The sequence below is a fragment of the Camellia sinensis genome, chromosome 4 (assembly GCF_055761805.1).
Source record: "Camellia sinensis isolate YWXY chromosome 4, ASM5576180v1, whole genome shotgun sequence".
Taxonomy (NCBI): domain Eukaryota; kingdom Viridiplantae; phylum Streptophyta; class Magnoliopsida; order Ericales; family Theaceae; genus Camellia; species Camellia sinensis.
The window spans coordinates 73,438,052-73,453,685 of record NC_138964.1 but is presented as its reverse complement, the minus strand read 5'-3'; the positions used below and the strand labels follow the sequence as shown (position 1 = coordinate 73,453,685).

Genomic DNA, 15,634 nt, shown 5'->3' with positions numbered 1-15,634 from the left:
ATGCCTACTCTCCTCCTCTCTGGTCGTTCTCCTTATGAGGCTCTATTTTTTTAACTTCCCAATTACTCACTCCTTCGTATTTTTCAATCTGCTTGTTTTATCCTTCCTTCCTGTAAAGATAGGACCAAACTTAGTGTTTTGTTTGTCTTGTGTGTCTTTTGAATCACAATATTACTCAAAAACGCTATCGCTGTTACGACCCTATTTCTCGTCGTCTTTATGTCTCCCACCATGTTGCCTTTCTTAAATGTCTTTCTTACTTTTAGCTTCCTCCTATCACTGTCCCGATTTCCAAAAAGGATTTGATTTAAATTGATCCCTTTCCCTCTAAGGTCCCTTCTAATGAGTACATCTCTACTGTTCCCCATGAGTTTGTTCCCTCTTTCTCCTCCTACCCCCACTTGCTAAATACCTCTCTACTGTCCTCCATAAGTCTATGCCCATTTCTCCTCCGGTTTCCCCTCATGCTCCTTCTCCTTCTCGATAGTTAGTTTATTCTCATCGCAAGGCTATTCCCCCACCGGTTGTTTCTAACCCTGCTGCTGATCCTCCTACTTCTGAAGACACTAATCTTGATGACCATCGATATCCCCTTCGAAACCATAAATAGGTAATCAAACTTGGCTTTGCTAAAATTTGGTTTTCTCCTCCATATTACACCTTCTTGTCTACTAATCACTCTTTTTCAAAACCCCAATCTTACAAGCAGACCTGTCAGCATCCCAATTGGGTTTGAGCTATAGAGCATGAGTTGTCTGCTTTACAAAAGACTACTACTTGAAAGCTGGTTCCATTGCCTGTTGGCAATAATTTTGTTGGTTGCAAATGGGTCTATAAAGTCAAAACTCATTTTGATGGTTCTCTCGAGTGCTATGAAGCTCACTTAGCTGCCAAAGGTTTCTTACAGAAGTATGATATTGATTATGAAGAGACAAGATAACTACTGTTTGTACCTTGAATTCTGTTGATGTTATCGTCATTGGCCTCTCTAATCAGGTGGATCTTAAGAATGCTTTTCTAAATGACCATCTCACTGAGGAAGTTTACATGGGTCCTCCCTTTGGCCTTCTCCATTCCTCTAAACAGGTTTGTCATTTTCGGCGTGTTTTGTATGGTTTGAAGCAATCTTCTCGTGCTTAGTATGATCGCTTTCAGACGACTGTTACTCAACTTGAGTTTCATCCTTATGCCAGAATTCAATTTTGTGTCTCCTCCATACCTCTACTGGTTTTGTTTCCCTATTATTAGGTGTCAGTCATGTCATTTCACAAATATAGTTATTTTTAATTCTATCTTTTCTAATTCTATCTTTTCTAATGTTACCACACATCCATCTAAGCATTCTCATGTCAACTACACTCATTTTATGCACATTATTTCGTAGTTACCTAACGCTTTGTCCCACAAAGCATCAATGGTCTTATATAACTGTTACATAAAAATTTCCTTCCAATTTTGTTGGTATTCATTGATCACATAATAGGCCTAATACAGTCCTCTATTTAAGCTAAGCTACTTTGATTCTATGAATCGCATCATCTCCAACCTCTCCATACTTATTAACAATGGAACCTAAGTAACAAAAATATCTACTACTTGTTATCTCTTGATTTTTAATCTTCACTTCTCCATTATTTCGACTTCTACTATTGTTAAAGTTCCATTCCATAAATTTTAGTTTTATTTCTACTAATTTAAAACCCTTTTAACTCGAGTGGTCCTCCCCAAATTTCTTTTCATAGTTTCATGATTTCATCTTGCTAGAACAATATCATCAGCAAACAACATACACCAGGGTGTCATCCTAAATGTGTTTAGTTAATTCATCCACGACCAAGGCAAATAAGGACTTAAATCTGGCCCTTGGTGCAACCCTGTGGTGATTGAAAATTCATTAGTTTCCCCTACTGGTTATCTAATTGTAGTCACGGCTTATACATGTCTTTTATAACATCAATATACCCTTTAGTTGTATTTATTTTTATTTTTTTCTCAAACACCCTCTATATATTATATACCTTGACACCCTGTCATAAGATTTTTCTAGATATATAAAAACCATACATACATCCATCCTTTGCTCAAAATTAATAAAAAGAGAAGTATGCTACCTTATATCTTGTTAAGTTGCAGGCATTATGTTCTATTGTTTGCTGTCTGTACTTTTTTGTTAATCTTCTTAGAAAATAATTTGCTTCCATAGTTGACCTATTGAACATAAATCCAAACTGATTCTCTGACACGGTTGTTATTACTCTTATGCAACGTTCAATCACTCTCACAATTTCACTGTATGTCTCAGCAACTTAATGTCTCTATAGTTGTTGCAATTTTAGATATCCTTCACTTCTATATATATATATATATAAAACAGCACCCAATTAGATCTCCTTCACTTTTATATATAGGTACTAAAATACTTTTTCTCTATTTCTCCAACATTTTTCTTGCCATTAAAATCTTGACAAATAAGTGTGTTAACCAGAACACACTTCTTACCTAAGCATTTTGAGCCTCAATACGGATAAAATATTGCAATTATAATTATGTGGTAAATTAATCAAACCTAATTAACCAATAAATCAACATATCTATACTATACCAACGAAAGATTTAATTTTAAAGCTTGTCAGCTATGGATTCGCACGTTCCTACATAGTGACATGAGAAATTATAAAGAAGTATTGCCTGTATGCAAAGCAAAGGCGTGCACACATGTTTAATGGAATCTGAATTGCTTGAGTTAGAGTAGTAGTAATCCGCTGATTTGAACCCAGATGGAACTGCAAGATGTTATAGAGAACTTATGAGTAGTCATCATGATGTACAAAACAACATTTTCAAATAATTTGACAAATATACCTCGACTTAATCCCTCATCAAATTCCTTGACAGACTTGGCATTGGTTGCCAATTTGATATTATATTCACCCCTCATATCTTCAAATAGAAGAGAGTGCCTAGAAAAAATAATAATAATTCTAGTAAAACAATTGTAAATGGAGACTTGAACTACAATATATTAAGAAAGTAAAGACAAAAATACCACATAATTACTTGAAAATTTGGCAGAGAGGATTAGCAAGAGCTTTGTCGTAAACAATGTTGAAGCCCTTACGGAAGTCCTCATCTGCAACAACCAAATTGAAAGGATTACACAAGGATGCTGCACCAAAAAGAGGGAAATTATGAGATTCCTACAAGCACACACATAATGTTGTGAATGAAATAGAAAAAAATGTGATAAAGTGAAAAACCATGAAAAACAAGTCGACCCTAAAATATAGCTCCTCAGAACCAGCTCAACAGAATATAACAAAACTCTACCATCATTTAAACCCAATGTCCAACATAGTTATCACATCACCAAGAAAACGGATGGTTACAGAAAAAAATGCTAAAAATAAATTAGTGTTCTTAATTAAACTCAACATCCCGACTTTGTGCGGTTCACACACTCGTAATCCTTCTTCTAAAAGCTATACAAGCAACACCAAAAAAGAAGAAATTTGTCACATATAATAGGTTTCGAATCCTTATTACACAAATGGCTAAATCACATGCCGCCATGTGTCAACATGACGGAATCTTCAAGATAATAAGGTTTGGGCTTAATCAAGTTAAGTCATTTGTCATACAGGACTTACAAATGAGGAAAAGAAAAATTCCCTCCAATTGAATTTGCCTGCATGTCTTCAATTAATTATTTATTTTAATCTCTTTAAGATAAATAAATATAAAGATAATTATCAAATAGTTAGGGTTCTATCAAAACTCTCTTCTACCCACAACTATAAATAAGGGTGGCCTCCAACAATATTGGTTTTCGTATGCACAATTGCATACATCAAGCAAGGGAGAGCTCTGCATATAAAGCTTCTAGAGCCCTAAAGAACTTTCTCATTCAAGTCTCGTCGCCATCATCATACAGTTTGGAGAAGATTATGCTATTTGATTTGAGAACAAGCTGTCAAGCTTTTGAGTTAACATAGAGAGGAATCACATGATTAGTTTCTTTGATCAAAACTGTATTCGCTTTATTCAAGATTAATAAATTGAATTTTCTTGCTACAATTTTGTCTTGATTTTTAGACACAAAATTTGTGTAAAAGGTTTAATCATATTCATATTCTCAGAAAATAAAAAGTCCCATCTGTACGGGAAAGGAATAAATCTTCTCGTATGATCCTGTTGATCAAGTTTGCACTCCTCCAAACAACGTTGCTTTGCCACCTGAAAACACAAACGTGAGCTAACCGGCAGGTGTGTACCGGAGACCCCTCCGATGCCTAAGTCAGCAATTAGACAATAGACAATAAGCTCTGTGTATTCTAGAGTAAGAATTGGGATACCTGTACAAAGGTCTGGTCATGAGCTTTTATAGACTTTACTTTGGCACAATCCTAGTAGGATTCCAACTCTCCCTATGAGAGTCCTCCTAGAAATCACACACCCTACTCACTACCAACCAAGTGAGATGGTTTTGCACAATCCTAGTAGGACTATACTCTCCTTAGCAAAGTCCTCCTAGGAGTCATACTCCTACTCACTACCAACCAAGTGAGATGGCTGAACCTTTTACCTCGGTTATACATTCCTGCCCGAATTGATTTATCTCGGTCCCCTGCCCTTCGGACCGTGTGATCGAAAGCCGATCTAACGAATGTCACCCTGCCGAGCTATACGCAGCTCGGCCCTCGCCATTGATGCTACCTTCTTTTAATAAGCTGCTGCAACCACACCGAGCAAAGTTACCTCGGTCACACGCTTAAGTAATGATGTAGATGGCACCCGGCCGAGTTATATCAAGACCGGCCGAGCTATACCAAGCCCGACATCCTTTCTCACCAATACCTCGGCTAACCACCAGGCCCACTTATTTCGGCTGACATCTTTACCTCGGCTAACATTGCGGTCAGCCAAGTTACTTCGGCTCTGTGATACTTTAAGCACTACTATCAGTCTTGACTTCGAGATAACGCTCTGTAGAGCTATCGTTTAGCTCGGTCCTCTTTCTACTGATACCTCGGTCCATAGTTCGGCCCAAACCCCAAAATATGAGATTTTTTGGCCTAAGACCGAGCTACACTAGCTCTTATCTCGGCCCATTACACGGTCCAACTCCCAAAGAAGACTCTTCCTAGCTCGGCCCAATTTGTTTACAAATTACCCTCTCAATTGCCCCTTAATTCCATCTGTGTAGCATGATTGGGATTATTTTTCCTCCAGCCGAGCTAAGAAGTTGTTCGGTTTCACGGCTTGTTCGGTCCCAATAAGCCTTGTCAATTGCTTAGCATGTCCTTCCACTAATCTGGTACGGCGTTATTCCTAGGATACATGGCGTGCCCCAATATCCTTGTTCTCCTTGTTACCATCGTCATGCAAAAAATTTGAATAGTCCTGATTTTTTGCCTTTAACGTATATATCCTCCGAGTTTGTATACGTCGAGTCGTTCTCTCTGTGTCTTGTCGAACAGACTAACTCGGTTTATACGAACCTTGCCAACCTATTTTGGCCGAGGTAACCATCATCCCGGTCAAAGAGTTCCAAAAATTTGTTGGTCAAACCTGCCAACCTGCTTTGGCCGAAGTAACCATCATCCTGGCCAAAGAGTTTCAAAAATTTTGTTGGACATACCTGCCAACTTGCTTTGGCCGAGGTAACCATCATCCCGGCCAAAGAGTTTCAAAAATTTTGTTGGACATACCTGCTAACTTCCTGCAGCCTAGATCCTTATCTCAGCTTAGGAGAAGTAAGTGTTGGTTTTTCCAGCCAACCTCTAAGTTGGTTATTCCGGCCAACCTAGAGTAAAGTGTTTGGTTATTCCGACCAAAACGTCCTGCAGCCTGGATCCTTATCCTAGGCTTAGGAGGGGTGTTGGTTTTTCCAGCCAACCTCTAAGTTGGTTATTCCGGCCAACCTAGAGTAAAATGTTTGGTTATTCCGACCAAACGTCCTGCAGCCTGGATCCTTATCCTGGGCTTAGGAGAGGTGTTGGTTTTTCCAGCCAACCTCTAAGTTGGTTATTCCGGCCAACCCAGAGTAAAGTGTTTGGTTATTCCGACCAAACGTCCTGCAGCCTGGATCCTTATCCTGGGCTTAGGAGGGGTGTTGGTTTTTCCAGCCAACCTCTAAGTGTGTTATTCCGGCCAACCTAGAGTAAAGTGTTTGGTTATTCCGACCAAACGTCCTGTAGCCTGGATTCTTATCCTGGGCTTAGGAGGGGTGTTGGTTTTTCCAGCCAACCTCTAAGTTGGTTATTCCGGCCAACCTAGAGTAAAGTGTTTGGTTATTCCGACCAAATGTCCGGCAGCCTGAATCCTTATCCTGGCTTGAAGAATAGCTAAATGCTTGGCCATTCTTGCCAAGCTTCTTGGTTGCCCCCCAGTCAGGAAAAGACTTTTGCGCTTGGTTAGTCCTTCTTTCCAACCGTGCTAACTTTTGTCGAAGGTGTTCTGTCCGATATCACTGTTTGTATCGAACTCTACCTTGGTGTGCATCCCATCTTCCTCTACCAAGATGTGTTCGTGCACTCGCTCCATCAGGGCTTCCATAGTAAGAGGTGGTGTCATTGTTATTGAATCTCTCAATTTATGACCCACTAACAGACCTTGCTTGTACTGTGCAATAGCTAGGTTTGTAGGACAATCTGTTACTTGGTTGAAGGTCTCCCAATACCGATTGTCGCAAGACTTCAATGTTTTCTTCTTGCCCATGCTGATGGAGAGAAGCTGGTCAATCTCCACTGGCGTCTTGGTGTTTGTTCTGAATCTGGTTACAAATGCCTCCATTAGTTGCGCCCATGAGGCTATACTACCTTCTGGTAACCTTTCAAACCATACTAAACCCATGTCGCCAAGGCTGGACGGAAACATGATACACATTAAGGGCTCGTTTCGTTGATACACGGCCATAACCTGGCGAAAGTGGCTTAAGTGTATGTTGGGGTCTGACTCCCCCTCATAAGTAATGAATTTAGGCTGATGGAAGCCTAAGGGTAATGGTGCGTCCTCAATTGTCGAGATGAACGGTGAGCTCTACAACCTTGCTAATGCTTTGTCTGCTAGTTCATAGGCGAGGCGTGGTTCTGGAATTCCAGCCTCGACACTCCTATGTGTTCTAGGAGCCAATCGTTGTAGTGTGGAGACTCTGCGGGGGTCACGAGCCTGAGTGTCCTCTCTCCTTCGAGCCTTTTCAGTCTTCTTTTCTCTCAGGTTTGGAGTAGCATGTCCTGGAAATCTTTGATTGTGTATCAACCGACCTGAGGCTTCTACTTTCAGTTTGTGATAGTGTGACTTGTCTGTCATGATCTTCTGAGTGGCAAGAGTGTGTGTTGCCTCTGCTCCCCTCTTTTGTTGCCACCCCTTTGTTTTTTATCTCGCTCTTCATAAACTCTATGTCAGCCGCTATTCTTCTTATTACTTCGTTTTGCTCCCTTATGCAATCTTTGAGAACCTGATGATCCATCTTCCGCCTCTGTCTATCAGGGCTCCGAGAGCGGTGTGGACTTGAGCCCTGTCTTCTTCTTGCTTCTATCCACGGATTCCGTCGCTGGGGATCTAATTCCGCCATGGGTGGGATAGAAGGTAAACCTTCGTGCCTCCCACCCCCTTCCTGAGTTTGCCCATCTATAGCAGATTACGGCAAGTCTTCACTGTGCGCCATTGCTTTCAACTAGAGAGGAAAACTTGATCAAGAGGTTTTGCTCTTTGTGAATTTCCCACAGACGGCGCCAATTGTACGGGAAAGGAATAAATCTTCTCGTATGATCCTGTTGATCAAGTTTGCACTCCTCCAAACAACGTTGCTTTGCCACCTGAAAACACAAACGTGAGCTAACCGGCGGGTGTGTGCCGGAGACCCCTCCGATGCCGAAGTCAGCAATTAGACAATAGACAATAAGCTCTGTGTATTCTAGAGTAAGAATTGGGATACCTGTACAAAGGTCTGGTCATGAGCTTTTATAGACTTTACTTTGGCACAATCCTAGTAGGATTCCAACTCTCCCTATGAGAGTCCTCCTAGGAATCACACACTCTACTCACTACCAACCAAGTGAGATGGTTTTGCATAATCCTAGTAGGACTATACTCTCCTCACCACTCATATCAACATTGGACCATCAACAATTCAAAATAATTATTGGAAATTCACCCCGTATTGCTACTTATCAGACTACAACGCCCCAACTATTGAAGATGTCGAATATACCAACTTTTAGCATTATTTGCCAAAAATTTTAGTCAATTCCATTTGGCCCTTTTTTTTTAATATTTATTCTATTTATTATTTTTTGAGGGAGAGTGTAGTATTGCACTTGAAATAATAGGGTTAAAATTTTTGTTACTCACTTTTCATTACCTCAAAGTGGAAGGTTCAATAATTGTGTGATATATCTTATACGAGAAATTATATATATCTAAAAAATAAATAAGATAAACTTCCAAACATCTCATGAGAAATGTCAATGCCAAGTAGTTTAACATAATCAAATTAACATAATAAACGTATCCGGGGATCTTGCTCCGCACATGGGTTGAAACACGCATTACTAATCTCAATTCAAATACTATATAATATATAACTTTTGAAACCCCTTCAGTTTTTTTTGGGTGGATTTAAAATAAATTTGGGTGGATAAACGCCTTTCAGTTTCATGAAACATATGATTACCAGAAATTATCTCCTTCGCAGCCTGTGGCAGGAAACTTGTACAAGTAATATAATACTTATTAGTTAAAATGGCTAGTGTGATTCACTTTTTTCAATTCCAATGCACTAGGCATATAATTAGGCATTTTGGCTCAACTCATATTCACTAGTTACATGTAGTTAGCCTTCAACGCTAGGCAAAATGTATTCAATCATTAGGATCATTTCCCTCCATCTTTGTTGTTGACGTGGCATTCTATAAAATTAATAGTGTTTGGATAAATAGCTAAAATAAAGAGCATGGTTGGAGTAAAAACATAAAACAGTTGATAGGCAAAATAAAATATATACTTTATAGTAATATTTAGGTAGGTAAAATGCCTACTACCGTTCGAGATGCTATGTACTCCCTCCGTCCCAAAATATTAGTCCCTTTTGGGGAAATTTAACTTTTTTTGATAGTACAATTATTGCATTTGAAAAAAATTGATTTTTCAAAATTATCCTTTTGATAGTACATTTTTTGAAAATATCAATGTCATAATTGTACTTTTTATATTGTTTATTAATTTAAAAGAAGGACAAAATAGGAAATTTATATTATTTTTGTACTTGATTTTTGAAGAGTGACTAATATTTTGAGACGATTAAAAATAGAATAAGGGATTAATATTTTGGAACGGAGGGAGTATAAATTTTATATTGCCAGAGGATTAGTAGCAAACACCAAATCTAAAAAAAAATATCATTTTAAAATTATACTATACTACCTACCTCTTGGAATAGCATTGCCAACCCTCTATATAAACAACTCTTCATAATAATCACGCATTCAAAATTGTCATGGCTACTAGTTCAATTTTTTATTCAAGCTCTAATGAGCGACAATGGATCAGTGAAATAAAAAACATTATTAAAGAAGAGGTTAAGGTTGACATTGAAGTTCCTGTTTCAATATTTCGTGTGCCTGCAGCTCTAAGCGCTTTCAAGCCAGAAACATATATGCCACAACTAATAGGCTTGGGGCCTTACCATCATCTTCAACCCGAGCTCTATGAGATGGAGAGGTACAAGCTTGCTGCAGCAAGTCGGCTCCAAAAGCAGTTCCAAAGCCTTGAATTTGAACAACTTGTTGACAAGCTTATGGAATTTGAGTACAAAGTTCGAGCATGTTACCACAAGTTTTTGGACCTCGATCGGGATACACTACTCTGGACCTCGATCGGGATACCCTACTCGGGATACCCTACTCTTGCTTGAGTTTGTTCATATTTATGTCAGCAAAACTGATATTTATGACACAGCTCACTTAGTTGATTCTGCAGGAAGAAAATTATCTCATGATTCAAGGATTGGTATTTTTACTGTCAATGTTGATGTTTGTTGTGTCTTCTACAAAGAAGTGGAGGAAACTATTAACCATGTGTTACTGCTCTGTCCTTTTGTGTGGCTGATCTGGTCTTTCTTTGTCAGGTGGTGGGGGCTGCAGTGGGTTTCTCCAGGATCTGTTCAGAGTTTACTACAGTGGTGGTCTGGAGGTAGAATAAGGAAGATGGAAAAGAAATTATGGAGTGTAATCCCGTTTGCAATTTTCTGGTCCATTTAGAAACAGAGGAATGATTGTGTGTTTAATGGGGTGAAGCCTAATTTTGAAGTATTATGTGAAACCATTAAGGTGCGAATTGCCTTGTGGATTAAGTGCTCAGTTTCTTCCCTGGCTAATTTTGTTAATGATCTGGTCCATAATCTGCATCAGGTGAGAAGGTGCCTGGGTTAGTAAGTAAATTGCAGTAACTTCTTTTTGTCATTGTTTTGGTTTATAATTGGGTTTACTTGTCAATGTCTCAGAACTGGGTCATGGTTTTGCTTCAATTGGTGCATAATCTGTTCGGTCGGCCTGGTTTTTTTATCTGTTCTGTTTTTGTTTTATGGAATGGTGACTGAGTCTGATACTGGCCCTACACTTGGAGTCCTTGTTGAGGAGTTTGGTTGGTTTGTTTGCTATGAAGTTTTGTGGTTGCATAGTCTTCATAAAAGGTTGGTTCAGGTTTTGACTTGGTGAGTTTTGCAACTATGTAGCAGCTTACACTTGTCATTGTTTGCTATGTTGAGTTTTGAACTGCAGCAGCTTATACTTGTCATTGTTTTGGTTTATAATTTGGTGGCTGAGTCTGATGTATAAATTTTGATCTGCTACTGGCCCTACGCTTGGAATCCTGTACTTGGAGAACTCTGGTTTGTCTGCTATGAAGTTTTGTGGCTGCATATTCTTCTTTAAAGGTTTGTTCATCATTTGTCTTGGTGAGTCTTGCTACTATGCTGTTTGTAGTATGCGAACAAGCTGGTTGTTACGCACAACAATGGATGCTATAGTTAATGTATCTACTTTTACTCTCTGTTGGTTTCTCACCAGCTAGGAGCGTCGAGGTTCTGCTAGCTCCTAGCTTCTCTTTATTGATATAAATTTTCATACTTTGTATGTTTCATCAATAAAGTTTTCTTTTGCTGATAAAAAAAAAAAAAAAAAAAAACTCACAGCTCTCAAACGCTTTTCACAACTCTCTTTTTTCTTCATTTTCTATCTATCAACTCAGCTCACAGCTCTCCATATTTATACACAAACGGGAGAGCTAACAATTAACACTTGTCTACCAACAACCAACCACTAAAATAAATGGTAAGCCATTAACATAGCCACCTTACAATAAGATAACTAGGTTGAAAAACTCTAGATCTCTAGCCCAAATCTACAGCCTCAATTCTTAACTTCCAAAGCCAACTTCACATGGTGTGGATATTGGATTTATTCTCTAGTGTGGCCCAATAGCCTACATATATTTATATGTTTTAATTTATTTTAACTCCATAATTTAGATAAAGCCAATATTTGATATAAAGTTCAGTAATTAGAATTTTAATATAAGTACTCTTCTAAGATAAGAAGGAAACCTTGATGGATAAGAATTCTTCTGATACAGTTTATTTGACTCTCTTCTCTCCTCTATATAAGGATGGGTGACTCCTCTTTCGTATCATGAGTATTTTTTCATCACTCTAAGTTTTAGAGTCATCCTAATTAAGAGAGACAAAGAGAAGAAGGTGAGCCAAGAATTAAAAGTTCAACTATTAGGGATATTTTCTCAACTTTTCTAATTCAATGGCTGACAAAGGTATGTTCATTTTATTTTTGAGTTGTATTGAATTCAAGATCTTGTAAAGTTTAATTCCGCATTATTATTATGGTTACATGTATTATTAAATCTTACAGTGGATACTCAACAGTTGAGGTCTTGCCTTGCTTCAGCTAAAGCTTCCTCTTGCTTGAGGTTAGGGATTTTGATGTGGCAAAAAATAACAGTGTCTCTATTCAGTCAATGAGATATTGGGTGCAACAGTAATAACATTATTAGATAATCTCATAAATCACTCTTAACTCCACTTTAATTGATTGGTTTTTATTAATCAATTATGTTGTGAAAGATGTCACCCTAATACTATTTGTGGAGAAGTGGTTTGGAAATACTCCAGGATCCAGATAGGCGCCCTTGATCCTTTGATTGCTACTTGAAAAATGGATGAACACTCTGGTTGAGAGTGTCGAAATTAGCACTTCGACGGACAAGCTAGTATGGTCTCTAGTTTTCTTCTATCTTAAGTTATTTTATCTATTTTCACATACATCTCTTTGGTTGGCGTTCCTCTTTTTATATTACCTTCTTGGCTCAAGGGTTGGGCCCACTCTTAATCTCGTGCATGATTGCTTACTCGGCTTTCAATTTGTGTGTTGGTTCCTACTCGGCTCCTTACATGACTGATTTGTATATTTGGCTTCAAGAGCCCTTGGATAGAGTCGAATTGTGTTTGGCCTGATGTCTTCAAAGTCCTTGGCCTTCCTTGGTATATTTTATTTAGCCCCCACAATTGTCCCGCAAACATCTGTCTAATGCCAATTAGTCGGCATGTTTAGTTTTACATATGGAAAGTCAAAAATACGGTGCTTGCACTCCTTCCAATACCGAAGCGTCAGAATGACCACGGTTTAGAAATCATTACAATTTCCCGTCCCTTCGTACGCGTTGTTCATTTAATGCAATATGAAAGCGCGTTGTCCCTTCGAATATTTTTTTCAATGTGCAAGGCTCTTTGGTTGCCTCTGAGCATCTTTCTTTCATTTCACGACCTTTGCAACTTCCATCTGCTCCCCGTTGTTCTTCTCTCTCTACCATGTAAGTTCTTCTCTTATTTGCATTTCTTCCTCATTCCAACTCCCATTTTCTTGTTTGTTTTTAGTTTAGCGTATTTTCTATTCTGATTCAAATGGTGAAACATTTGAAAGCTCTTCTTTCTGGGACCGTGTTTTCGCTTTTCAACACCACTTTTCCATTCTAGATGAAGTCCATCTGTCACTTGTGGTAGATAGCGTAGTTGACATGGTGAAGACTGATGCAAGTACGATCATCTTTTCCCTCATGTCAATTGCTGAAGGCAGAGTCTGTTTCCCCATTGACCCATTTTTGAGGGTCATCCTTCGCTACTGGGGTATACTCTCTTCACAACCTAACATAAACTTTTACCGAATCGTAATAGGAATAGTAGAGTTAAATTGCCGACTTAGGATTAATCTAGGAATCCTTGCTATTCAGTATTGTTATGCCTTGGCGAAATCTTCTGGTCGATAGAGACGCTACTTTCTCAAGGCCAAGGACATCGACCACCATTTGGTGACTATACTTGCTAGCTCTAGTAAGCGTGTTGACGACGTCATGATTGTTGTCCGAGGCAACTAGGAATTCGATGAAGGCGAAGATTGCTTATATCCCGTGCCTAGACAAAAAGCCGAACTAGGTGGCCGTACAGTCCCATTTCTTTACGCATCTCTTATAGGTTTATTCGGCTTAGATTCCATGTACTAATCGTTTCACTTGTGCAGGTAACGATTTGAAGAAAGTACTTGTTTCGATCGACGACGCTGTGCTTTAGCAAGTCAAAATTGCGCTACAATTCTTTGCCCATATACTATTGCGATATGAGCCAACATACACTACTTTTTCGGCTGCTGATCACATTCCAATTTCGAGGGGCAAACAACAGCTCACGACACTCATTTTTCCAAACTACAAGAGCTTCAGAGACATTGGTCTTAAAGGTTCAAATTTGGAGCCAGGTGGTGAAGTCGGCGATTAGGTCGCTAAACAACCAAACCAAGCTGACTTGGAGGAAGTCGACGCGACTCTCAATTTGGTATTTGTGGAAGTCGACATCAACCTCCCATCCACTTCAGGCCGAGTTGACGCACGTTGGAAGACGATATTTTCACCGATTTAAGAGAGTTTCCTGGCACAGATCCTGAAAACATGGCCAGGGAATCGCTTGCACAGATGGCTAGAAGAAAAAATGCCGAGAAGATGGCAGCTCGAAGAAGGACCGAAGCTGTCAAATCTGTGCCCCCGCCACCTCCTGTTGAAACTGAATCTTTTCCACCGGCTTCGGTTGAGGCTGAATCTTCTCCACCTTCTCCTGTTCAAGAAATGGAGCAAGTTGTTGTGGCTGAGTTGGTCATTGAACAGTCGGACGACCTGGTGTCCGAACAGAGAGGGAAAAAATGAGCCGCCGAGATTGAGGCTGATTTTTCTGAAGACTTAGTTGATAAACAGCCACGTATAGAAGAATCGCAGGATTTGACAGTGCCGTTTATCATCCAATCTAGAATGAAAAACGTGCCAGTTTCAGCTGATGGGTCGACTTTGAAGGACCCCGCCGTGGCCGTAAGTGTGGCCTCATCTATTTCCTTGCCGATGGACAGGGCTGTGTTCCGTGCAAAGCTAGACATGGTGTCGATAGCACTAGTTACTCAGTCGGCAATATTGGTACGTAATTGACATTTTTTATTTCACTTCTTTTTATGTTGATTAACTTATGCATGGTTTGTTTCACGTAGTGGGCAGAATCACAAAAATCGACCACTATCACTATGACGCCATCGAGCAGATTGGCTTACTTAAAGCCAAGATCGAAACCGAAAAGGGCAACGCTAAAGAGGCATTGGTCAAATTGGCGGTGGCATCTCTTAGGGTCGACTTTGAAGCCAGGAAGGTGGAGGAAGAGCGAGCGAGGGCTAATGCTGAGGAAGAGAAGGCTAAACGCTCCGATCTTCTCAGGATAGCTGCCGAGGATAGAGCGAATGCGAGTGACGAAGCGCTCAAGTTAGCCACGGAGGCGATTGTGAAGCTGGAGGCCGATTTGGAAGAATCGAAGAAGGTGAAAGAAATTGCCGACTCCAAGGTTTCCAAAGTGTTCGATGTCGGCGAGAACACGACCTTGGAAAAATATGTGAAGAAAGTACCTAAATTTGAAAATCGGGGATTCAAACACGGCTGACTTAAAGCCCTGGCGGCCGCTAATGTGGTATTGGAGCAGCCAATTCCATACGAGCAGTTAGAGGTTGAGCCGTTGGAGTCTGACCTTGAGGAATAAGTAGTGTTAATGTAATTTTGTTTTTTGTTTGGTATTTTCTTGTATGTAGTTTTTTGTAAATTTTTTCTTATTTTGTTTAGAAATTATTTGTAAGGTAGTTTTCATGTGTAAAATGACGATTGTTTGTACTCATTTTATTAATGAAAATTGCCTTTTTGTCTCTTTTTTGTGTGTGCTAATTAACAAGTAGGACAGTGCAACGCCATTTGGCGATAAGTAATTTGAATTAAAGGCCACAATAATGGAAGACAATGTATCCCAGTCTGGCTATAATGCTAAGTGGGACAGTGCAATGCCATTTGGCGATAAATAATTTGAATTAAAGGCCAAAATAATGCAAGACAATGTATCCCAATTCGGCTATAATATAGTATGCCAGATTAAATATACGGTCCGGTAATAATCTTGTATGCCGAGTTTGATCGTATATTTGCCCAGTTGGACAAGTCGAAGCCGAATAACATATATCACTTATAACGTAACCTTCTGCTGAATAAAATATTTGGC

At 39.3% G+C, this 15,634-nt stretch overlaps 1 protein-coding gene across 1 annotated transcript in view; it reads right to left on the bottom strand.

Annotated features, from left to right (window-relative positions):
* Window positions 1–6,717, bottom strand: part of LOC145823838 (embryogenesis-associated protein EMB8-like) — a 66,776-nt gene extending 60,059 nt beyond the window's left edge. The window contains exons 1-4 of the mRNA XM_082923366.1: window positions 6,490–6,717; window positions 3,058–3,197; window positions 2,863–2,960; window positions 2,689–2,783 (exon numbers count right to left, since the gene is read on the bottom strand). Of these exons, the coding sequence (XP_082779492.1) occupies window positions 2,689–2,783; window positions 2,863–2,960; window positions 3,058–3,197; window positions 6,490–6,717 (561 nt within the window). The remainder of the gene's footprint in view (window positions 1–2,688; window positions 2,784–2,862; window positions 2,961–3,057; window positions 3,198–6,489) is intronic.
* Between the last annotated feature and the right edge of the window lie 8,917 nt (window positions 6,718–15,634).